The sequence below is a fragment of the Dermacentor silvarum genome, chromosome 10 (assembly GCF_013339745.2).
Source record: "Dermacentor silvarum isolate Dsil-2018 chromosome 10, BIME_Dsil_1.4, whole genome shotgun sequence".
Classification (NCBI taxonomy): Eukaryota; Metazoa; Arthropoda; class Arachnida; order Ixodida; family Ixodidae; genus Dermacentor; species Dermacentor silvarum.
Window position 1 is genome coordinate 34960554 of NC_051163.1, and position 26349 is coordinate 34986902.

General features: G+C 43.0%; 2 protein-coding genes across 2 annotated transcripts in view; one reads left to right on the forward strand and one right to left on the reverse strand.

Moving 5' to 3' along the window:
* The first annotated feature begins 88 nt into the window (after window positions 1-88).
* On the forward strand, window positions 89-13822 carry LOC119430994 (ubiquitin carboxyl-terminal hydrolase BAP1-like). The gene is given in 10 exon segments (XM_037698460.2): window positions 89-286; window positions 370-454; window positions 566-695; window positions 774-893; window positions 1410-1547; window positions 1549-1659; window positions 2391-2531; window positions 2933-3203; window positions 5413-5579; window positions 7905-13822. Coding segments are annotated over 10 exon segments (1404 nt in total). The 5' UTR covers window positions 89-228; the 3' UTR covers window positions 8088-13822.
* Window positions 13388-26349, reverse strand: part of LOC119431009 (protocadherin-like wing polarity protein stan) — a 76818-nt gene continuing 63856 nt past the window's right edge. Inside the window, 2 exon segments of the mRNA XM_037698479.2 lie at window positions 13388-13766; window positions 15278-15680. Of these exon segments, the coding sequence (XP_037554407.2) occupies window positions 13742-13766; window positions 15278-15680 (428 nt within the window). The 3' untranslated portion in view covers window positions 13388-13741.

Below are 26349 nucleotides of genomic sequence, written 5' to 3' on the forward strand. Positions count from 1 at the left end.
AACCACTTGCGTGTGCTTTGAAAATACAGGCCACTGCCGTCATATCTGGGGGGGTTACAGGTTTTTGGTCTACCACAATGTGCGCTGCTCGACGGTGAAAACGCAGTCGCAGGCATGTGGCAACGACAGCCGCACCAACGACGAAGTATTCAATCGGCGTTTATTATTCGCTGGTTGCTTGTCAGCATGTTTTTGTTAGCTGTCGACGGATAACTGGTCATCGGAGCGATGCCCGTAGATCTCAATCGTCTCGCCGATGGCTGGCTTGAACTCGAAAGCGACCCAGGTAACATATGCGCGTGCGGCGAGTTGCGATCGACGTAAACATTGTGATTGACGTCGTATTTTTTGGCTTCGGCGCATTCGCAGGCTTGTTCACGCTTCTGCTGGAAGATTTTGGCGTGAAAGGCGTGCAAGTGGATGAGATATATGATCTTCAGAAATCCATAGAAGGGTGAGCGTTTTCTTCTTAGCGTCATTTGCGCGAGCAAAACACGGGCTGCCATGTAGCAGCTGGCGTTCTAACACGACATGGAACGTTTCGTTTCACACTGTCGTTTCGCAGGCCTGTGTACGGCTTTATATTCCTCTTTAAATGGATCGAAGAAAGACGGTCGCGGAGGAAAGTCGTCGTCCAGGAGGAAAAGTTTGTCGAGAAAGAGGAAATCGTCAATTCCATCTTTTTCGCGCACCAGGTAAACATATGATCATGAATGTGTGCAGTAGCGTTGGCACAAATGACACGCTTACTTACCGATCTCTTGTGGTTGCAGATTGTTCCCAACTCGTGCGCTACGCATTCTCTCCTGAGCATTCTGCTAAACTGTTCCAAGATCTATTTGGGTTCCACTCTCACAAGGCTCAAAGAGTACACGCGAAATATGGACCCCGAGGTAAGATGGCACCTGGTATAAAACGAAAAAAGAAGCGCTTGCGATGTTTCTTGTAGCGATAACACGAGACGTGCCCCTGCTTTTAGGGCATGCCTATTAACTTCATACGTACTTACATACGACAGACATGCTTTCTTTCCAGTGTTTTGGTTCTATATCTTCCTGCTTTGCACAATCCGCGGCCGTCGCTGTGAAGCAGTTTTTTTTTTTTTCTTTTTGGTAATGAGTGATGCATACACACGTTATAGAGATATTGTCATCAATGAAACACTTCTTCACTACATCTTTACGAAACTGTTGCATGATATTGGTGTGCACCTAACCACTTCACCATGAAATCCTTCCTTGACTAAGGACAAAGCAGAAGTTGATTGCAGTTCTTTTGATAACACAGTAAATTGTATCATCAGAATACTTGCAAGCTCACGGCTCGATGCTCATTATAGAAGCCTTTTAATAGGAACCTGTTCTTGTTCATCTCAAAATAAACCATGCTGTTTTTTTGTTTTGATGCAGAACAAGGGCTATGCCATTGGCAACACTCCCGAACTGGCGAGGGCACACAACACGCACGCCAAGCCAGAGCCCAGGCAGCCCCAGGAGAAGCCCCACGGCGTGCCCATGGGTCGGACCATGGAAGCATTCCACTTTGTTCAGCTATGTGCCCATCGATGGCCGCCTTTATGAACTGGACGGCCTGAAACCATACCCCATAGACCATGGACCGTGGCTTCCTGGCCAAGACTGGACGGACAAGTTTCGCATGGCAAGTATTTCATTGCTCCCCTAAGTCATCCAACAGTGGCCAAACAAGGGACTCGCAGAGGCCAAACAAGGCCCGAGGCTGAAACCAGCGCGTCGACGAGGAGGCTTGTCTTTTCAAAGCAGCCTATAGTTCTTGATTGATTAATTTGTGTTGTCACCTTAAATATGAATATTTTTCAAATTGTTTTGGATATTTTACGGCAACTGTGCACAATCAAACATAAAATTGGGGCAAAGGTACGATAAATTTCATCCCCGCAGGCATAGTATTGGCATGACTTTATACATAGTGGAGCAGGCTACGTTGCTCAGGGGAGCTGTGCTTTTTCAGTGAAAGAGTGATCATTTGAACTCTCCGAAATGCCCTGTGTAGGCGAAATGCTTATTTGTTCCTAATGCCCCATTTGTGCTTTTTATAAACAGTGCTTCATAATGTGCATTGTGTTGACAGGAACTTGCTAACATTATGAATACTAGGATGTGAACATCGTTTTACGTTAGTTATGAAAGTGGCTGTTTATTATTCGAAAAGTATTCAGTAATTGATTCGATTAATATCCGGCACTGTTATATCTGTAATTGATTTGTTCTCAGAAATTACTATTTGTGTTACAGCCTGTGATGTTTTGAAGATGCACATAGCAAATGGCCATATTGTTTTGGCAGGCTACTGGGTTGACACAACCTAACATGTACACTGGCTTCAACAAGGCAACTAACGCATTCTTTCAGGTCATCACGGAGAGGCTCGGCGGTGGAGACATCCGCTTCAACCTCATGGCTGTCGTTCCCGACCGGAGACAGGCTTACGAGCAGAAGCTACGAACACTGAGGACAAATCGTGGCATCGTTTTGGAAGCACTTCAGCAAATGGTATGCACCCCTTACCTTTGTTATCTGTTTCAGTGCTATGCTGTCCATGCATCAGGTTTGCTTGGGACAGTTTTGGCTGTTTTAGTGCAGAGTGCTCTTTCAGAAAAACGAAGCGAGCTTTCAACGTGAACCCGTACCAGCTAGTTCAGTATAGCCTACTCCTAGGAACTGCATTTTTTGTATTTGTTCTGTAGCACCAATCCTGTTCTTCTTCTGTCCTGTCTAACATTGGCAATAATATGTATCTACTATTAGACTGCAACCAACTTACTTAGTGACAAATGTTAACGGTGGGAACAGTAGTAGGCCTGTGGTCAGCGAACGGTGAACCTCGGTGCTTCGATCATCACCGCAAGAGTGCCACACTCCCCTGTAAGTCTCCAATTCAGCGTACGTTACAGGTTCGCGAGCAACCGGCGCTCGACGGCCACAACTATGCGAAGAGCCCCCTCATGGAGGCTCACTCCCCTGCCCCCAGCTCGGGTTCTTCGAGCACGGACACTGCGTCTGAGGTGGGCAGTGCATTCAACTCTCCCGTACGAGGTTCGCCACCGGGTGCGTCTCCACCACCGCAGCCAATCACACCTCCACAGCAACAGCAACAACAAACACTGCAGCAGTCAACAGCACAGCAGGCGGCACCAAACCAGTCTGTAGCACCACAGTCCTCAGGCAAGTTGAGCTGTCTTGCGAGGGGGCCTCACTGAAGTAATGCATCCACAGGCATGAACATTGTTGCAAGGCAGTGTGTAGGAGGAGATGTAATTGAAGAGAGCAGCACTCTTGCTACATGGGCTGCGTGTCATTTCCAGACCTGAGCGGCCTGCCGACGAAGGCCTGCATGCGCCTGAGGCCTTCGTCGGCGTGAAAAGTGTTGCGAAAGTCCCCTAGCTTCGCTGTAAAATTTTCTTGCTGATTTCGGTGTGTGAACGGAGAGCTGGCATTTGCGATTTTTCTGGCATAGTTGCCACAGTTAATAAAAATATTAATGATAATAAAATTGGCAGATCCCACGCATATGTGGGATAAAAGCAACAAAGAAAGCAAAGCTTTCTTGTCTACACTTGGCAGTTTTTGATGCCGACTTCTTGACTTCTCTGTAGCTGACGTCTTCAAATTTTCTGTTGCCAGCTTCTTCACTTCTTGCCTCTTGTTCTGCTTGTCTTGTCTGCCCATTCTTTGGGATTGGCTAAGAATGTTCACATGCCTAGCACTGCATGTCCAGTGGCCGAAGTTGTCTATTCAGACACATATACATTGGCACATGCCCAGTTACACATAACCATTGGCCCAAGTACTGTAAACGGCAAGACAGTAGCAGCCAGCACTCGGTAAAGTGGGGGGATGAGGTAAAAAATGCTTTGCTTTAATAATAATAATAATAATGTTATTTCCATCTCTAACATTGCGATGGAGGAGGCAGGAGAAAAATATTCACCGATGATTCGATACATCCTAATGCGAAATTTGAGCGCAGCTCTATACGTGTTTTCATTATGCGACACATTGGCTGTTGCGAGATGCAGCGCGTGGATGACGCGTGGGCGCGATTCACAGCAGCCACCGCAGACAGACTTCCCAGACGATGTGCGCTACTCTGGCACCATCTCGTAGCTATCGTCGCCGCACTATACTTCTCACGCTTTCGCCATACCCTCCTCCGCTTTCTGCCTCATGGTTCTTTTGCACTTTCCTCCTCACATCTTTCGTCCCCCGCTGTGCTCTGCGTTGCTCTTTCATCCTTCGCTGTGCTCATTCGCTCGGTTATGCCAATGCTAGACGTAGGAACAGGCGCCTAAGAGTTGCACTCTAAAAAGTGAATATTGTTTGGTGACTGCGTACTGTTTCTTGTATCTGTGTTATATTGTCGTAAAGTATTTATGGATTGGCTGTAGGCGGTTTCATGAAGACATAACACCAGGCACCTGGTATAACGACTACTATGGCAGTTTTGCTTCAGGCATTCTAGTGTTATTGTGGTATTGATGCTTGTATGTATGGAACAAGCAGCGTATATACTAATGTCTGGAATTTTAGCTTACACAGTATGGTTGACTTGGCTTGTATTTAGCCCCAAGAAGAGAGAGGAGTGCGTATGAAAAGCAGATTTGAGTTAACAAGTGTAAATGCACTCAAGGATTGCACAAGACGTTCCATGTAATTGAATTTCAAAATGAACTTTTTCACTTAGACTTTTTAACATGTTCACTGCGTTGGCACTATTAGAAGTCTTGATTTCTGTGTGTTGTGACCCACCGGTGGTGTCACTTGTCATATACTGCTGGTGAGTCGTGACCTACCAGTGAGTCACCAGGAAGTTGTGCTCCTTTGAAGCTTCCTTAAGTTGTAGAGGGATGGCGCCATGACTCGCCAGACCAGGATAGGAATAAACTTTATTTGGCCAGACCAGAAGCACCAAGAATTTATCCTCTCCGTTGATTTCTAGCAAAGACATCACTTGCGCTCTGGAGGAAAGCCTTGCACATCCACAGAGTGGGAATAACTACCGTGACCCATGCCACATTGAACATGTTATAACTTGTATGCATGTGTTTTTTAATGTGTCAGTGTTAGATCGGTCATGCAAACGAAAAACCCGTCTGTCTGCTTGTGTACGGCAAAAAAAGGGGAGAGGAGGCAGCACGCGCTGTAATGTGGCACAGCACTGTTGGCGCTTGGCCGTCAGCAGCTGCACTTACAAGTCCTGACACGTGTTGCCCATTCCAGTGTCGTGTTAGTGGCTGTGTTTGTATTCTGTGTGCTGTGTAGTTAAATGTAACGATTGGACGCTGCACCTTCTACGGGGGGAAAACTTATGCTAACGCATTACTGTCGCATGAATTCCATTGATCGCCATCGTTTTCTTCTTTTCTTGCCACAGGTGCAGCAAGCAGTGGAGAAATAGACCGACTTGTTGTGGTGAGGCTAGGAGAGGAGCACCCATTTGCACCGCATGACTTGCTGGCTCTGCTGAAGACGGTTGAGGCTGAGATCAACGCATGCGAGAGTGCACTCAAGGACGAAGTCGACAAGCGGCGTAAATATGTGGTGAGTGCTCTTTTGAGCATTGACCAGACCATTCATATTTTCGTAGCAGCCACTCGGGTCAAAGCTCCACAGTATCTTCAGTATACTTCAAGAGCACAGAATGATCGTAGAAGTGAAATGCTGTATTGTGGCAAGGAAGGTCTGTCTGCAGCATAAATGGATGTGATTTGTAGCATGATAGCTCATAGCTTTAATACAGTCACACCTCAATATAACAAACACTGATATAATGAATAATTGTATGTAATGAAGTAAATGTAGAATTTTTCTCAATAATATCAGCATATAGCGAATATATGCCTGTAACAAACATCGAATGTAATAAACGAATTTTTATGTCGGATGGGACTTTGTCGTAATGAGATTTGACTGTAGATGAAAGTGCCGTGGGTAGTTGCTTGATTAGTGAAACCATTACATTCTTCTACAGCCCTTCAATGCAAGGAAAGGATTTTACAGCACCAACCGCATCGGCTGGTGTCATATTGTGCTGTTAACATCGAAGGCCTATTGAAAGGAAATTCAACTCTGGCTAAACTAGTTATATATGTCAGTAGCATGTACCGTTGGAGCAATTATGGTGAAACTGCAGGGCTGGTGATTGTCCAACATTTAAAACAGCCTTTAAGTAGCAGCTAAGCGGATAACACCGAGAGCAGTGGTTAGCGGATATGATACCAAATCTCGGAGCATGGTCTGCAAGATTGTCAGCACCGTGCGGGTGCCACCCGATTGTGGAGTTTTTGCATGGCGTTGTTTCTCAACATTCTGGGTTCTGCTTCATTTGCAGATAGTGGGAATGACAATGTGATTTCTTTTTTTCTTTCAGTTTTGGAATTGCAAACATTTATTTTTGCTAGATTTTCATTAAGCATCCACTCATCTTTCAGTTGTAACATTTTGCTGGAGTAGCTGCTCTGTACAAGCACTATCCGAAACTAAGCTTTTGATGTGATTCAAGATTTCATTGTAGTGGGACTGCAAATGAAGTCAAAAGTAGTGCTTATGCACTTGGCTGGGTAGCATCAGTGATGATTTACTACAAGTGGCAGGCACTTCTGCAACCGACAACTTAACGGCCAATTCTCTCGAATGCTTGAAGGGCACGTAGGAAAACTTCGCAAGTAGCTAAAAGCTCCGGACCAAACTTTTGGACTGGTAGCGATGTGCAGTTGGGTCACCCACAACCACTATCTTCAATTTGTTGTATAATAATTAATGTATTACTGTAAAATTAATGAAAGTAGAGTTTTTAATTAATACTTTATCTATGTAAACTGATTTAGTGTTTCCCTTTCCCCGTAAGAGTACTTTTAAGTATGTGATCTGCACATTAAAGAGATAGTAAAGAGTTTATTAGTTGATTTTGCGGTAATAGGTTGATTATTAGAGAAGAAAATGAAGGTCAAAGTTAATTTTTCAAATTTCGCGCTGGAATCAAAGCGTCTGTGTAACGTCACAAATTTGAAAGCATGTTTTCGTATGTAGGTTGTTGCTGCTGAGTAAAGGTTCTTAAAGCTTGCTAAGTTCAGTCTTTGGCTCTTTTATGTTAAGTTCATTTTACTGATAAAAGAATTAACTTGGCAGGCCCTTGTAGGCGGCATCTGAATCCACCACATATCGGCGAGTTGGTGAAGGAACTTAAAGTGGTGTTGCCGCCCGTCTTTCCTTTTTACGTTTTTTCTGGCTCATCAAGCTTCTTCTCACGATATAAGAGTGGCTTTCTTGGTACTGTAGAAGGGTAATTTACCAGCAAGGCTCAAATAAATTTTTCTCTTTAGTGTCCATTTACAGAATCCCAGATGGTCAAAATTCATCCAGATCTGCGATGGCTTCAATGTAATAATTGTCATATTTTGTAAAATGGTAGTACGAGATTAACTTTTGAATTGAATTACATGGTGCACGCCTTTATCTTTCTTCAATATGCGATGCAATATTTTTCTATAATGAATGCAAGCAGTGAGGGAAGTCCCAGTTGCCTGCTATGTGTGAAACTGAGTACCGACAAAGTATAGGCCAATCTATGTAGTGTAGTACCCATGATTCCCACGCTAACGCCAGATTTTCCTCCATGATTTTTGTAGGAAGCTGACAACAACCGCCATTGCTGCGGAATGGCCACATAAACAGTGTACGTTATAATATGGCAAACACTGCAGATATTAAGGAAACGGACGATACAGCACCTGTGTCGACTTCTGTTCCTTTAGTCTTTTGTCTCCTTTCTTGCGCTGTTTGCCGTATTATGCCGTCATAACAGCAAGCTTGGCCAACGACCATTCTGATTCCCGTTAAAATGTGCCTGATACAACTTCTGCACAGGTGGACGACTGCCGGCGGACGCACAACTACGACCAGTTCATCTGCACCTTCCTGTCGATGCTGGCAGAGCAAGGAAAGCTGGCTGACCTGGTGGAGCAGCAGCTTCAGCCCAAGCGTCGCCTGCTCGCCAAGCAGCCTGACCGCAAACGGCGCCCAGCTGCCAAGGCCAAGCGACGGCGCTGACATGTGGTGCACATGTCTCTTTTTTGCTTTTGTTGGACCCTGTCACACCGAGTTGTCTCTTTGTACAGCCACCTGGGGAAGCAGACGACCGCCATTGCATTTCTTATGTGTCAGCACTGACGTGGCGACGCATGTGCATGTTGTCCATTTGCTTTTGCCGGATCCTGCTGTTTGTTCGTCGTGCGTAGTCACCTAGAGGACAACACTGCGACCACCATAGCATTTCCGCGTTTCTTGCAACTAGTTCAAGCCTAAGTGACTGTTCTGACAAGGCTGCATGGCAAGTCTGTGTGTTTTATGACAGCTACCTAACTTTTTTTTTTTTTTTTACACACTCTGGACCAGTGTAAAAAGGAATGGTGGATTTGTGTTCTCGACCATTATATCCCCTTGCTTCGTACAGCGAGATTAATTGCATCATAATAATTGCATCATAGTTTGTGACATAAAGTATAAGACAGTTTTACATTAATTACATGGCTTACAGTAAAATAAGCTGAATCATAGTTTGCGACATAAAAATATGAGAATGTTACATTGATTGACTTTATTTTACCTTGAATTACATGGCATCCTACATCTTACAAAATTAATTCTTACACTTTCCTTGAACCCCATAACTACTTATCATGCGTCAGCGAGTCGTGTTACGGCCCGTACTTCTGCAATAATTGTTGTTTGAATATCCTTCTCATATTGGCGCTCCCTGTACAGTTGCTCGGAAGGGAACAGGCTAGCAGCCCGATTGCTTGCGTGTGCCGTCTGTCACGAGAGTGAGTGTTCTCAAGCAGTGCTGTGTGTGTGTATGGGCGCATGCGTATTCACTCCTTGGTTGCCATTTCCGGCGAGTACCATCGTCTCTGCAAGTGCTTTTCTTTGTGGAAACTGGGGCATTTAAGTACCGTCGCGGGTTGCTGCTGGCTTGACATAAGCTAGTCGAAAGGAACAGCAGCCAACAGATCTAGCAAAACCAATAACCGTTCGTTAAAAATGTGATAACTGTGCTTGTTATGTGGTGAAGCAAGGAGTCTCTTTACTACCCCTTTTTTTAGCCCCAGAAGGGCCACATCGCTGCATTTTCACAGAACGGTTATTAGTTGTACTACGTCCAAGTCTTTTCATTTAACTGTCTTGCATCAAAAGCATGTAAAGGAGACGCAGCGAGTGGTTTAACGCATTTGAATACCTAACTGGACCTGTTTTCTGCTTTATATTAATGTTTTGCTAGCTCATGCTGGAGTTGTTCCTCTTTTATTGTTGCCCTGAAGTGGAATGTAAAAGGTCAAAATATGATCGCTTGGTCAATGAAATTGTATTGAGTGTACGTCAGAGGCACGAAAGACAAGTCATGAATGGGTAAAAATTTTTTAGATATGGGCCTTTTTTTAGTTCATGCTTGTTTGTAGTTTTCATCTCTCCTTATTATTACAAGAGTGCTATGATGTATCTGTTATTAAAGAAATGTGCCAGATTGGTTTAAGCTTTGAAAATAGTAATGAAATTAAAAGTCCTACATGCATTCTCTTTTATGAGGACAATGAAGCCTATGGAAGTGTGTTGCATGGTGTGCTGTCTATATTAAAAGGACAGTAAAAAGAAACACATCACTATAGACTGATAAAGTATTCTTTCGAAACACTATTATTGTTAATTTCGCAGCAAAAGGTTGATAACTAAAAATTTCATTTCACAATTTCGGACAGAAACTCCAGTGCCAGTGCAACGTCACGGATTTCAAGATAATTTTTTCCATTTTGGGGTCATTGTGTCTTCAAAGTACTTGAAACTTGCCAAGTTCAGTCTTTGGCTCTTTTAGAATTCAATGTAGTCCATGTTAACCAATAAAAGATTAACTACACTATATAAATCGGAATATAGGTTGGCCTGGCACATAGGTCGACCCTTGACTTGGCCGCACGACGACTCACAATTTGCTAAAGACCGCTATATATAAGACGAGGTGCGACTTAAGCTTAAGCATTCCGCTTTATATGATAGGCCGGAGCAAGCGCTGTCAAAATCCGCCACGTCTTTGCAAGCTGGTGTGGGAATATCAAGGGGGCATTGCCATCCGTCTTCAGTTTTTGTGTCTTTTTCTGACTTATCAAGCCTCCCCTCATAGTAAGAGTGGCTTTTTTTTGGTACTGTAGAAGAGTAATTTACCAACACAGTTGAAATAATTTTGCTCTTTGTTGTCCTGTTTTTAGACTTTGTTTCTCTGTTCTCGTGGCCTGTCGATCATGGCAGTGTTAGGATCCTCTCCGGGTGACTGTATGAAGCTGCATACTGTTTCTCACATTTGCTTGCTCTTTTTGAGAAGCACCTGTCAACCAAACAAGGTATTGAAGAGCTTGACGAGGCTTTTTCTCGGCGACTGCGATTTGTACAAAGTTGACAATGCCCATGGCAGCTGTATCGGCCTCTTACTCGGCCGTCGTGATTGTAATAAAAAGGAAGAACCACTTTCAATGGAACAGACATTTTCACAGTCATAGCCCACTCTTGCCTACAATCTACACTGTGAATTACACTCCTCAAAGAAAAGATAAACGTTTAACCCACACAAATAACCGCATGAAACAAGTCAAATTTTTATATACAGACATAACTAGATAAATAGCGAATGCAGATGTAATGAATTATCCGATATAACAAAGCAAACATAAAGTGTTTCTTGCTTACATTATTGTATAGGGAGAATTATGCTTATGAGGAATGTATTTTTGTGTAGGATCCAAATTCGTTATGATGAAGTTCAGCTGTGAAAGCGAAATTTTCAACCTAAAGTGAGCTCCAAGAACAGTTTTGTTCTGTTGTTCATCACTACTCTCTCTGCTGTCCCTTGTTGAAGCATGGTGTGGCTTCGCGGAGTGCATTAACATGAAAATTTTGCCTTTGGGTATGACTTCATGGCATGACGAGTGCATTGCCGTAGACTCACTTGCTGCACAAACATGTCTGAAGGCAAAGCCTGTGGGTAACTGATACCTAATTTAAAAATTGTAATTTTTCATTATGGGTTATAAGTATGGAAACATGACAGGTGGCACAGCAGGGGTCAGGATTTAAAAAATTGCCTAACAGGTAAATGAACAGCAATTAGAAACAGCTTTACAAAGTTATAGTAGCAAACTACTAATGCACACTCTGAATTAAGTGCTTGCTTACTGGTCATGTGATAATTATGATGACCATTACTGGCAATATGGTGAGGTAAGAAGTATAATCTATAATCTTAATTAAATGAAGCCATGCTTTTTTTTTTCTTTTTTTGAATGCAAGTGTGCATAATAGTGAATACAAACTTGTACAGCACTTGCCAGCGCCCGTTATGCTGAATGCATTTCTACAGAGTGGCGGCGAATCGGTGAATGGTAAAGCTGGTTTGCAGTTGAATGCAGGACTTTTTGTGATGTCTGTAGTTCTTTTGATTGCACTTAGTGTTCTTCACATCATTGCATCTGTTAGCTTTTACAATTTCATTGTGAAAAGTCTGATCTTTTAGAGGTTGTTTATGATTGTCGTAATGACAATAATTCTACGACTTTTAATTGGCATCTTGTTTAGGGCAAAATTGATTTCAAGATAATACAGGTACAGTCACCGACTGATTTTTTATTTGCCTTGGGTCAAATTCAGAAAGGTTTTCATTCGCAAGTGCTTTTTGCCACTGGCAAGCTGCCCTCACTAATGTTATGCCCATAACTTTGGTTGGCATCTTGATTATTCAGATCTACCAGCAGCACCACAGTCCATGCTAGAGAACCATTGTATAACAGCAAGCAACATTTCAGCTGCTTTTGCATAAGTATTTCAAAAATAACCATTTGTCTGCGGCACAGGTAATCCAAAATGCGACTGTAGAGCTGAGTGCCTGTCCACAGCATTCCCACCAATCAATGTCTGCTATACATTTAGTAAAGTGTGAAAGTGTTGAATAACAATTTTTTACTATGTTAAAAAAAATTTCAAATTATCAAAAAAATATTTTTTTTTTTGTTCAAAAAAAGTTGGCGGCTGTGCAGTAGTTTCCAAATAAAGTTGGAAGCTATGCTAAGATATGCAAACAGGCATAACAGCTGCGGAGTGCCAAACGTGATTATCTCAAATTTTGCATATTAAGGATTCAATTCAGGTCGTCTTGAAGTAGGCCGAAGGCACCACTCTCCCCACGACAGTTTTACGCGCAAGCGTAGATGCCACATCTCGGTGAAATTATGTTGGTCGCCGCAAGGCAAGCGAGCACCAGAGGAGGAAGGTGCCTGGAGGTGGAGAAAAGAACCACCGCGTTCGCGCTCTTTCCGTTTCTGCTTCGACGCCGCAGTGCTCTTTGTGCATGTTCGCGGAGGCCATATGCTTGCGCGTAACCCGCATTCACGACGTGAAACTTCACTGTAACTTTTCTTTCTTCTCTCAAATGTAACTGAACTTAGCTTTGTGAAAAATGGCTTCCAACGTGTTTCTAGAGATGCTCTAGGTGATCAGGCACAGGTGATCTGTGCTACTGCATTTGTTCTTATTGAAGTCAGGATTTGTGACAAATGCCATATAGAAACACGTACATAGCACAGTCTAACCTCAATAGAACAAACACGGATATAATGAAGTAAATTTACCACGTTTCTTGCATCATGTAACGAATATATGCTTATAATGAATATTGGATATAATGAAGATACTTTCATTTCGGATTCGACTCCATTATAGCACGGTTCGACTCGCTGCACTCGTGTAAGTCGCACTTCTGGGCTCGAGAAGCCTCAAGGTTTTGAGACTGTGAGTGTTGTAAGCTGTGTGCGACAAAGTACAGTGGTCCAAATTATTTAAAAAGCCATCTTTACAAAAAAAAAAAAATTCTGGTCTCGTTCTCAGTCAAATGGAGACACCCTTAGCTTGAACTTTAAGTGTCTACACATTGTTGCATGGGTGTAATCTTGGCTTATAAATGGAAGCATCCTGCAAAATAGTCCGTAACAAGGCTAGTTAAAGAGAATAAAAAAGTTTGAATTGCAACACCTTCTAAACATGCGATGTGTGAGGTAATTAACCTTTGAATGACTAAGCATTGGCAAAATTAAAAGCCTATGTCAACGTACTTGGCGCCAGCTTTATCCGTTGCCATCAATGAAGCGTTTGCTGCTTCATGTTCAAATTTAATGTCAGCTTTCTGATTCCCAACTTCAGCTGCGTTATGCAATATGTACGAGTTTCAGAGAAATGCATTTCCAGCATGCACTTATGTGGCATTTACATTTCTTGTGAACTCAATCTATATATATATATATATGGAAGAAGGGCAGTGGTTCACACAACTACTTCTACTACTACCATTTGGTTTTTATTGGCATTTTTTTTTTGTTTGTTTCTGGGCAGTCGTATAGGGCCCTTCTTGAGTTTGTGTGTGTACAATGCACGTATATCATGAAAGCGACGATGATTGATTGGTCCCAAAGTGGATGGAATGTGAACGTTTCTGTTTTCCCCCTCTTACCGAGGTCATGGGGGCCGCGAGGTCATTGACCTGACCTTGCTATTCTGTTGCTGCCTTGCCACACGTTTGTTCCTGTTGTTGCCGTCTTTATGTACAGAGTTGGCTGTGGCAGCAGCTGGGAGAGGAGGGAGGCAAGTGAAACAGATGCTGCCCTGAGATCTTTCTACACGGACGTTTCATTGCTGTCCCTGGAAAGAAAAAGAAGAGTGGCATAAAAATACGGCAATAAACAATGCTGTCAGAACTCTTGATTTCAACTGTTTGCTTCTTGGTACTGCCTTATTTTGCGACATATGGGAAAAGTGTTGAAATCTGCTATAACACTGGTACAGGTAACAAGGAAAATGTAAAAGGAGCTCTGCAACACATTGTTAAAAACCGCCTTTCTCGCTCAACGTTGTTCCTGCACAGCCTGACAGTCTGCCATAAAAGCTTACAGGAGAGAGGCTTCATTTTATTCCATTTCCATTGGTAAATAGGAGAGGCCTGTACGAAACGTGAGGGCAAGTTTAGTTTACCGGTAAATATGAATTTTTGCTCTGTGAAGGCATGGTGCTTCTGATTTCGTAGATCAGTGTGTTGGTCACAAAGGTCACTACGCACAGAAACTTTGAATTTGAGGCTTTGTGGGAGTTTGATCTTTTCACAAATCTGATGTCCCATAAACTTTTGTAGCTGACTGTACATTCAGCAAGGCCCATAAATGTTTGACCAAACGGTTGCCTGCCTTTCCCTTCAATCTTGATGAACGTGTTGTTTGTTGCACATCTACAAAGACAATAACCAAGGGTCAGGTTTTTTTTTTTAGATGCGTCAAACGAGTGCTTCTGGCGTGACCATATGGCCACTTGTAATGGCCAATAACATAGTGGTGCCGTCTGGTGGCAGAGGACAATACTGCTATGCCGATGCAATGGCCTCCAGGATTGGATGGGGGCATGGACTGATCTCGGTGGCCATGGTGACAGCGAATCTTAGTGAAATGGGTGTAGCAACACGGACAACACACTGTTGGCACAGCTTCAAGCACAGTAGAAACTAAAAAATATGGTGGAAGGCCACGATGGCATGGCATGGGCGGCGTTTGGGTGCCAATAAGCACGTAGCGCCACCGTTAATATGGTGGCGATGAAGAGGAAGTTCGCTCAGCACACGGAGCAGGAGTATAGGAAAATTATTCTGTCTGTTCTGATTACTAAATTGCACTGTAACAGTAGTTTCAAAAACCGTATCTAAAAGTTCAGGTGCCCAATTCTTGGCCAATCCCCCGGAGTGGGTAAGAGCCATGTGCTGAGGATATCATCATCATCATCACACGGAGCAGAACGAGCTAGACATCCGGCTAGGCGGTCGCAATATTCGCCAATTTCTCAGCCGTGTTCAATGCAATGCGCCCGCATTCCTGGCCATGCAGGCTCCTCCAATAAACATGGCCGCTCACCTCATCTCAGCCGCCACAAGCATAAGACTACCCAAACCTTAATACCCGATGGTGAATAATGCAGTAAGACTCGAAAGCAATCGCACAACTCCCAACAACGTTAGCTTCAGGCTGCACAGTGCTCGAGCACAGTAACAAAATGGCCTCCATTTCTACGATGTGGCATGCTGGGTGACGTGCTAAACAAAATTGAAAGCACCCCAAACAACAACTGATCAAAGATATGGCTCCAATAACCCTGACTGCTGCAGTACTCACTCAGAATCAGACGCGGCCAGTGGCGGCATGTTTGGCTTGTGGCAGAGGCCGTCCTTGCCCTTAGGGGTTGGCTGATCGAGGTTGTTCCTGAACTCGCCGTCCTCGTCGGCCCACTGAACGTTAGACGATGGGGAGAGTAGACCCTGTGGGGATGACAGAGTCGGCGCCAACGGCGACTGACTGTAGATGGAGGTTATGCCAGCCGCGGTGCCATAGCTGTGGGAAGTGGTCAACGAGCCCAGGGTGGGGATAGACGTGAGCAACCCTTGCTGCGGGGAAGCCAACGACTGTTGCTGCTGGTGCTGCCCTAACTGGGGAGGCAACCCGCAGTCCCAAAGACCGCCACCGTTGTAGACCATCGGTGACATGACGTCGGACATGGTGACTGGAGCAGTAGGCATGGGTGGGATAGTTGTCGTGGCAGGAAGAGGCACATCTGGAAGGGAAAGCGAAATGACTCGTGATATTGTTTTGATTCATGGTTCGAGCACAGTTTGGATAACACTAAGCATGTAGTGCTACGAGTGACTGAGAAGGTTTGTGGAGCACAAGTACCGTGCAAAGGAAAGAAAACTCTCTCATAGGCTGAGCACAGGGCCTTGAAAAATGCAGATCATGACAGTTGCATGTACAAAAGGTGTCAAAATATTGAAAACATCTAATTGCCAGATTTACGCATTGGCTGGAAAGAAGTTCAGTTCTTTCGCGACTTCAGCATTCAGTTGCGTCTTGCAAATAAAGGTGCCGCACAGACTTACTTTCCTAGACAGGACAGTATGCTCAATTTGCTTGTTTGTAGTGCACAATAATTACCGTATCTTAAGAGAAAGCCTTTCCCTGCTGCAATCAATAATCTGTTTCACAAACTTGCTTAAAATGTATTTTGTATATGTAGCAGACAGCCACATTTAAGCTAGCAGCCATGTGTACCCTAGTCAATTACATGTCAGTGCTGACTGACCACTTCTGAAAACTTGTTACTAGTACTAGCAGTTCCTCTCTAGCCTAATGATAACATGTAGGCTAACATAAGTTATGGACTCAAGTCATCTTGCAGAAGTCGCCACCAAAAGTACATACACTTGTAAACAAAGCACACTGTTGAAAACATCCTATATTAACATGGATCCGTACCTTCCTCACGAACAGTTGGGAGGCCAGAGGTATCCCTCCAGGATGGCTTTGACTCTTCCTCATCTGAAGAGTGGCTTGATGCAAGGTCAAGGGAGGCGTGGTCCAGGGACATTTCCGAGTCTGAGTCTGACGTGGTGCGGCGCTTTCGTACCACTTCGCCCGCATCGGGATCTATCATCAAATAATTTTGTACACATAAGCAATACTTAGTACTTGGAGCGCATGTAGAGAATAGGCCAATGCACTACAAATTTCCATGCAAACTTTCTTTTACTTTTCGCTTGTCATCCCTTCCACTAAATTATCACTGTTATCACGCTCGCACAAGATGTGCTTGCTACTTCGGAAACTTCACAAATGTTGCTGTCGCTATAATAATGAGATGGACCCATTATAATCATATTGCGTGCTTGTTGTAAACACGATACTGGTATGTTCGTGAACTGACCGTGGCTTCACATGTGCAGTTTCTTCCTGCATGTTTAGTGATGGAAATTGCGTAATCTCGAGTTTTGTAGACGCGTTGAAGTGAGAGGCAGACGAAGCATTCGCTCCTCTCTGCCTACCTGCGCTCATGATAGTGTCATCATACTGCGGGCCACACTATCAGCCGCTGCAGCAGAATGAACGCGAATGCATCACAGGCTTCGCTTCGTACCACCAATGTGAAGATATTGTTGACACAGCACGAATCCATATCATTGGTCATCAATTATCAAATTCAACAAAATGAAATTCTCTTTCTTGTTGAAATCTGTTTTTACGACTGCCCGATAATTCGGAAAATTTCATGGCTGCTTCCATGAAACAAGAAATCCGTCGACGACTGTACTTATTTGCATAGAAGGTTGAATTTCAATATAACAAAATTTTACAATTACGAAGTAAACTGCCGATTTTCCCAACTTTGTTATATCGAGGTTTAACTGTATATGCCTTTTCTGTCGTTTGTGGTGATGAGGAGATGTAATTGCCCGCATGCACGGTTGAGTTCTTCGCATACATTGATTGCCAGAGCACGTGGCATCTGCATGATCTTTTTTTTTCTTTTCAGCAGAGAGGGGCAGGAATGCAGAAGCTTATTTTGCATGCTTGATTTGTCATCGACTATATTAGACTTTCTAGAAAAGCCATAGTCTTCCTACCATTGTGCACATGGCTTCTGCGATGATGAACTCTTCCATTGCTGTTCCAGGGGCTGCTCGATGTCTTAGCTGTGGAGCGGCTTGTCGTCGACGAATGTTGATATTCCAACATTGCGGTGAAGTATGTCAAATGATGAGTTGTGGTACGCTAGCGCTGACCTCTGGGAAGTGACAGAGCACAGAAAAATATCACCAGTCTATTTAGCACATAGATATTATATGTGCACGCTGCCTCACACACTAACTCAGTCTTGATAATAATAAACATAAGAGGAACAAAACTTTCTTTGCACTGCACAATGTACTGCATTCCTTAAGAGCCAATTATAAAATACACAACTTGGTTCCTCACTCTCTGCAATGAAATACGTACACAAAATACCTGTTTCACTCTAATAATCACAACAAAGTAATATATATTTGCGTTAGTGCAGTGGGGTTATAGAGACTGTGACCTTGCTGCACAACATCAACATAACAGTATTGTACTAACTCAATACCAACCGAAATCATGGAAGCCCTGGTTCCACTGAGACTCTCGTCGTAAGGAATTTTCTTGCCCCTCATCCTCGCCCAAACATAGCACAGATGTTGACGAACCTAACAAACAAAACATAAGAAAAACCAATGATGCAGTTATTTACACTATTGGTGTTGTCACATTGGTGACAACACTACTGATGTTTGAAAAAAATTTGACAACTAAGCTGATAGAAAACGATATGCAAATCTGCAGTTACTGCCACAAACATTTGAGAGTGGTTTATGTCTAATCACTATTTACATGAAGCATCTAATTTTACTTACTTGTTGCAGCATGTCACAGCCATTCTAGTATCTCTTACCACATGTCAGAACTGGTTGTCTTTTTCTGCATTTCCTTCTCTTGTCATTCTAGAAGCACAGTAGTTACCAGAGTAACTGTGGAGGTTGTATAAGGGAGTTTTGGATTTATTCTACGCTGACAATTGTAATTAAGGCGGTCACAGATGCCATTACTGTTTAGCACTGGCAAAAAATTGCATGTGAGTATGTAACCAAGGAGGCTGTCGCAACATGAGATACGTGGGCTGCGACGAGGCTGCAAGGAACTGCACACATACCCTTCTGTTCAGAATGCAGTAGCCGAGGAAGATGTAGATGCCTGTGATGAGACAGACTGTTGGAAAAGCGAGGCGCAGTTCCGGTGGCTCATCGCTGACCGACAGCAGAGCAAGTGTCCAGCAACTGCCGACCAGCGGCAAAAGCAGTACGCTGACCCACAGCAGGACTCTGCAAAAAGAACACGAGTGACTGATTAACTGACTGATTAGGCTTAACATTACAAGCAACACACAGGCTGTAAGAGGCATCAGAGTGCTGGGCTCTGAATTAATTTTCACCGTTGAGGGGGGGGGGGGGGGGCTTAGCATACACCTAAATCTAAGTACATGAGCACACTGCCCCCATCATAATGCAGCTGCAGTTGCCGGGGGTTGAACCTGCGACCTTGTGCTCGGCAGCAGAATGCTGTAGCTACATGGCCACCACAGCGTGTACGCAATATCCTGAAGCAGTGAAACAAAAGGAGAAAACAAAGAAGTGGGACGACACAGATGCTGACACTGCATGTGTCATGTCGCTTTTTTACATTCTGCCTGCTGTTTTCGCAATGTAGATGGTGCTTGCAAGAACGACAAGACCATGTAAGTCTTTGTCACATAAATATTAGTTACAGTGCTATCAGTCTTTGTTAACCACATGGTGTGACACTGCAGTTCCCACACTGCATATCTGTTTGTTTTTACATGGGGGTAGCTATGATGTTCTATGTATAATGCATGTGTGGAGTATTTCATGGCATGATGGACAACTGCAGTGGCCCATAGTAATCCACCCAGGTGGTCAGCCACTGTAGCCTAGACTCTTTCTTGTTTGCCCTATGCTCTTGCTATGCTGGAAAGTTCCCTTTGGCTCCGTAATTGAGTTCTCTGTGTGTTTATAACCAATCAAAAAGTATGTTTAATTACCACTGAGAGTAAAAATGGTTAAATTTTTTCACTATGATGTAGCCGCCTTGTAAGAATTCTAGCAGTGTGGTGAATTAGGTTTGTTGTGAAATGATAAAAAAAGAACAGTCCATAAGATAAAAAAAAGAAGTAAGACCAGGAAAACACAAGAATTAACATCGTAATTTCTGGAATTTACCACTGCTGTGAACATTCCAGCAAAAATGATCACTTTGCTATAAAACTCCTGCTCTTAATTACCGAAAACAGTTGCCGCTGAAACACGTGGTATACCTGCATGATAGAGCCTTAAATTACGTTGCCATTCTGCATGTTTCCTTGCCTGCTAAGACAATTAATTATTATTCCATACTATTCCAAAAATTATTAATCCATACTACGTTGCTACGACGCATGGCATATTTGTCGCTTCCCCACACGGTGCCCAAAATGGCTTTCAAGGTACACAAATAAAAAAATCACGAGGTCTGCATAGGTGATTCGTTTTAGCATTTCACTAACCTCAAGTTTCCAAAGTCCATGACAGTGTCCTTGATCTGGACACTAGGCTCGTATTGACAGCGAGAAGATCAAAAGGGTTGCCTGCATAAAGACAACGAAAATGAAGACCAACCACTCCTTTCCTCAATTCAATAGCCCTCGCTACAATGTCACGTGACAAAGCTTACCAGAACCATGACACAGATTGGTCCCACCATGCTCCAGACAATGTTCTCATACATTGAAAGCCAGCAACTGCGAAGAAGCAAAAAAAAAAAAAAAGTTACAGAATGATTGATGTTTGCATGAAGTTCAGATTTCCACAGTTCACTCCTTATGGCACTGCATAAGAAAACACTCTCCAGCAACTTAAACAAAAGAGAAGCTCGCATCATTTTTTAGCCAACATTCGGGCGAACGTCATCAGATGTCGGAGTTCAGGTGCCACGTGTATACAGTCAAACCTCGATATAACGAACCTCGATTTAACGAAATTCGCGATGTAACGAACTATTTTTATTTCCTTATCTTAGTTCTATTGAATTAACGAAACCTCGATATAACAAAATTCTCGATGTAACGAAGTTTTTCACTGCAAGTACAACTTTGTTATATCGAGGTTTGACTTTATCACTAAACAAAGCAAGACCTGTACTTCAGACCTTTCTCCGTGTTTTATACTGTATGTGCATGTCATATGTTCGTCATGTGCACATGCAATTTCAATGTGCCAAAAAAAATTCACATGACCTTCAGGAAATACCAGTTAAACAAAGGGTGCACTGCAAAATTTGATGAACTAAAGAGTGGTTCAGTAGAAAATTGTGCAGTTGCTGAAATGTGGAGGCCCGAGTTGGGCAAACAACACCAGAAAGGGTATGCAGCTAAATGGCCACTGTAGCTACATGGTTAAGTAATTTATTTGGTACCTAGTATGTAGTACTACAAAAGTCATTTAACAAAGCAAATAAGCCTTGTTACGATAATAAGCATGCTCCTATAGTGTTAACACAGCTGGAATGTGCCACTTAAGTGATTCGTCCTTGCAATACAGCTTCATGGTTGCTTTGCATGAACACCAATGCTCTCTCAGAGTGTTCTGACATGACCAGTCCAATATTTGCCACAAGAATGCTTGTATGCTAATTTGCAAGCATATCACAGTGCTTGAAAATCAGGTGTGGGGCGTGATGGGGTGTGTTGGATATGGCTTATATTTTGAGTGAGTTACACGTTGCAATACACTGAATTCCATTCAGGCGACAGAAACCTTGGTCTGCTTCCAAATAATCACTACATCTAGGAAACATACTACGTTATGTGCCTTCCCTTTCAAAGCAACGTCAAGCTTTTTGAAATTTTACGTTGTCATTCCTTCAAGACACTGGCTTAATTGACAAGCTCTAGCTAACCTGTTCATAACAGTACCATTTCCTTTATCCCACCTGTACATACAACGATCATATATTTTCTTTCCTCTTTTTTTTTGTCTTTTCCCACCCTCTCTCTCCTAGGGCCTTTCTGTCGCCCATACCCTTCCCTAAGCAGAGTAGCATGTAGGTACTTACATATGAACCAGCTAAGTTCTCCACATTTCATTAAAGAGAATCATGTTACTGAAAGGCAGGTGTGCAAAAACAGACACAAGAAAAATTAAAAGGACAACACAAATGGCACCCCCTTTCAGTAACATGAATCCCTACAAACTTTCTCAACTTTCAGTCAGTATAAGTTTAATTAAAGAGCTTTCTCTCTCTCGGCAAGAGAGAGATACCTAATTCTATTCAGAACAACTTACAAGTTGTGGGTAGCGTAGTGGTCAGCCCGCACGCCGACAGCCAGCCCAACCACCACGGCTGGCGCGCCATAGCCGAGAGAATAGTAGAAGCGCATGTGTCCGTGGTTGACGTCCTTCATCTCGGTCAGCATGCGGTACAGGTGGACCGCGTCTAGCGAGAGCCACGCGAAGACGCACAGGAAGCCATAGTGCAGAGAGATGGCCAGCAGCTTGCAAGGGAACTGCAGTGCAAGGGCATCCGAAATGACAAAATGTGAGGATTCTCCATCAGATCATAAAGCTGTACAAAGCTTTTGCCCGAGTCAAAGCGAAACACGCCTCGGTGAAAACACTGCGGAAAATGAGGAAAGTGAAACACAGGAAATGAATACACACAGTTCTGACTCGTAACTAAACTTATTTAACCCTTACTGGTCCTAATTTTATTACTCAAGTGAGAAATTTATATTTTGTGTGTCTGAATGGGAAAAGACAAGCTAAAATATAAACAAAAAAATTTCAGCGCAGTTTCTTGCAACATAATGTTGCAGGCTTTTCTCATTATTTGCCAACAAATGAAGGCGTTGAAGACAATGTATGGTTCTTCGGTAACAAAATATTTCAAGAACATTTTTATGCCACCAAAGGCAAGTGACATGCTTTAGGCAGCATGCTCCAAAGATGCCACACAGAGGCCCAAGTTCAACTTGATGTGACACTTGGAATTTTACAAAATATCAGGAAGAGCTGCATTTATCTGCCACTTGAAAATGATGAGTTATGTCATTATAGTTAGTGATAGATTTCTAGGACTAATCTTAGTGCTTGCTTTTTTTCGTGTTGGATATTTGTTGTAAAGTGTTACGATTCCTCCAGGAATCATTGGCCCAGAAAGGATTAAAGGCCAACTGCAAAAAAAATTAATTTTAATTAAATTGGTGAGAAATGAGTAGCGTATATTATCAAAGCAATCTTCAAAAAACTGCAGGGCTGTAAATATCTAATTTTCTCATAACCAGCATTTAAGTAGCACCTAAGCAGATGATGCGTGCACCTTGTCACTAGCGACTGTGACGCATGGAACAGCTCTTATAAGTAATATCTCAAAAGTTCAATTTCAAACTGTTACATATCTGGTCGCAAAAAATGATGCATGCCCCAAACTAAAGAGTACAAGTTCAAATCACACAGACTGCACACAAAGTGGCGAAAGCAGAAATAAAAGAGCACATTCTTGTTAGCTATAGCATATGGCAAACCAGTTCTGCACAGGTTGGAAGAAAGTTCATGAAAAGGAAAATTGTCATCCACCCAAATGTAGCACAAACCTACAAAGAAAACTGTGTGTTTCTCAGAAACAAAAATTCGCAGCGGAAGAAAAGTTTGTCCTCGTATGGGATTCGAACCTGGAACCAATGTCTTTCCGGTGCGGCCACTCCACCATCTGAGCTAACCAGGAGGCTCGCTCATTGCAGAGTGAGGGTGAATGTATCGACAACCTGAAACACTGGGACGCTGAAAATGTGCATTCTGACATGCTCACATTTCATTTATCTGCAATAGTAAAACATCACAAACACGCTAAAGCCTCAATTTTGCATTGAAGCATGCAACATTTCACTAGTGGAATTTGCCAGTACCAGTAACTGCTTGATACTGAAACACTGACCTCTTGGTACAGGAGCGTTCGACGTAACTTGAGGGCAACCAGGAAGAGAAGCAGTGAGACGAAAAGACAGCCAACAAGGTTCCGATGGATTGAGTTGGAGTTTGTACAGGTCCCGCGGAGAAGGCTTAGCACAAGCCAGGTCAGGAAAAGCATGACGAGTGCGCCGACCAGACCGGACCAGGCCACCGCTCCTTCTGCCGTTGAAACCTCAGCCAAATGCTGGAGAAACAACAAAAACGAAATAACACTGTGTAAACAATGGTGGCAACAAATCAATATAGTACAGTTGGCTTCCGTTAATTCGACCCTGACGGCGCCAATGAAACTGATCGAATTATCCGGCGGGTCGAATTAAACAAAATGCAGAAATAACGCCATTATACACCGCTGATTCTTTTGGCTGTATCTGCCCGATTCTAACACGCACCGGAATCAAATGCGCGCCCACTTTCTATGTGTCCAAAGCAGAAAACCAATGTAGAAATAACATTAAAGCTCTTATACAAAAAAAAAAACAAGAGTGTTAATGTGTGTTACACAATGGCGCCCAGTTTTTTTAAAGTCAGCTTCACTGCACTATTTTTTACAGTCAGCTTTGCCGCAATACACTTGTGTTATGCAGTAAGGCATATAAACGCCGCAAAGGCGGTTTTTGGTACCGTGTCCGATTTTCAAGAAATTTTCAGACCAATTTTCTTGGAAAACAAAAAAGGCGCATGCTAGAATCGGGAAATATTGTAATCAGAGATTGTGAGCTACGGTAATTGCTTGAAAATCCTCCTAGGGCCGTCCGAAAGTAGGTGTTTTTGACTGGAGATCACATGTGTTCAACTCATTCCCTGTCTGATCTTAAGCTACACCGAGACAGACACTGCCACTGAAGGGGTCGCTATTGGGGTCACCATAGAAAACAGGTGCGTACGTGCTGACTAGTCAGGTTCTAATTATCCTACGAAGGCCAACTTTATGATCGAAATAATCAAAGTTTAGTCCCATAGAAATGCATGGGCGCCCACCGGGATCGAATCAACCGGAGTCGAATTAATGGAAGTCTACTGTATATGTTTAGAAGCAGAAACTATCCATTGGTGTCAGCACAACATCAGCAGTTGAATAGATAGTACAACACAGTATTTATCCTTTTGAACAAAGAAAGCTTAGGTCTACTTGATTCATCTGTTTTTCTTGAACTTACTACAGTTAAGCCTTATTGATTCGTCTGCATTTCTTGAACTAACTACAGTGAAGCCTTATTCTAAAAAAGTTGCATCCAACATGACAATACCTTCATTATATTCGATACTGACTATAAGCATGCAATATTTGTTAAACGCTGATACCGAAGAGAATCATTTCAGATTTGCTTTGTTATAACCCATTATTCTATCTTTGTAATCTGTGTTCGTTACATAGAGGTTCAACTGTAGTTTATGAGGTGCTGCACATTACTGCTTGTTTCAATAATGAAGTGTAAAGGCACCTGTCGCTGTTTGTTTCACATCTGCAGTGCAGACTTTGTATGACAGTTGCTAAATTACTTTTGCAGTTTTATAACTCTGCTTTTGGGGACTGTAAAAAATATGAGATATGACCCTTTTCTATAGCCTCTATTTCAGACCAGCAAACTCTGTCGAACATGCTGTCACACAGAGGACAACAAAGAGCGGTTACATGACTTAGCCTTCAAGACAGAGTAGGCACCTGATCTCAGAGGTCAAGTTGCGCGTAGCTCCCGCCATTGTCTAGAAATGTGCACAATGAACTTTCCTTGGCAGGGACAGAAGGCAATGGAAAAGGGACACGTGGTGCAACAGTCAAAACGGTATAATAAGCTAGAAGCGCTACTGTGCAGACAGTGCAGGAATCATCCTGCATGAGCACAGAAGTGGTGCGTCCCATTTCACTAAGTGCTAGACAAACTGACTGAACTTACTAGACAAAGTCGAGATAATGTCTCAAGTGGCGAAAGATTCAGAGGGGGATCGACAGACAACAATATGGTGGCACTGAACACAAGCTCGCAGCAATGTTCCTGGTTGTCACATCCAACTGGGGTGATGGGATGGCGGCATACGATCGCCCTTTTAGCCGTGAGGAGATAGCAACGCGCGAGTCATAAGAAGTGCAGCATATCTAGCCATGCTGGAGACATTTTTCATTGCAGTGCTTATTTCTTGCATTGTAAAACACTCACACAAATGTGGCCTCAATGTAGCAAAAGGAGAGACGGTAGTAGCTCCACATAGGAGAAATTTGTGAAAAGAGTCATGAGGCATTGACTCAAAAAAAAAAAAAAAAAAAAGGAAGGACTTATGCCTTGACAATCATGGACGGTGGTGTTTGACATTCGCTATACGTTTCAGTAGTATAGTAGTAGTTGTGTAGACCCATACCTCAGCGACTGACAATGTCTGTCAAAACTGCAAAGCTGCTGAGGTGGTCACAGGAGCAGTTGACATTACGCAGCGTCGAATCCTTCAACCTTGCAGCCTCGGCTTGACCACTTGCCGCGACCACTTTGATGCAAACACATGAAAGAAAAGAAGGAGATAACTTCAGCAAGGTTGCAATTGCTGTGCTATCACGTTGCCTAGCATGAATCTATGTTTGAGATGACAAAGGAGTTCTTGCAGCCAATGGTCACTCCAGCAAAATAATAATAATAATAATTAAAAGGGAAAAAAGTTTTGAGTGACCATCATAGCCATACACTATACCAGTGTAATACTATCTCTGATGAAATGATGCATGGTCCCAAAGTCAGCCGGGTTATTCATAGTTGTGCAGTTCTTACTTCATCGCCAATAAAGAGGCTTTTATTTTCTTAAAATAATAAGTTGAGAGCTCTTGGGTCAACT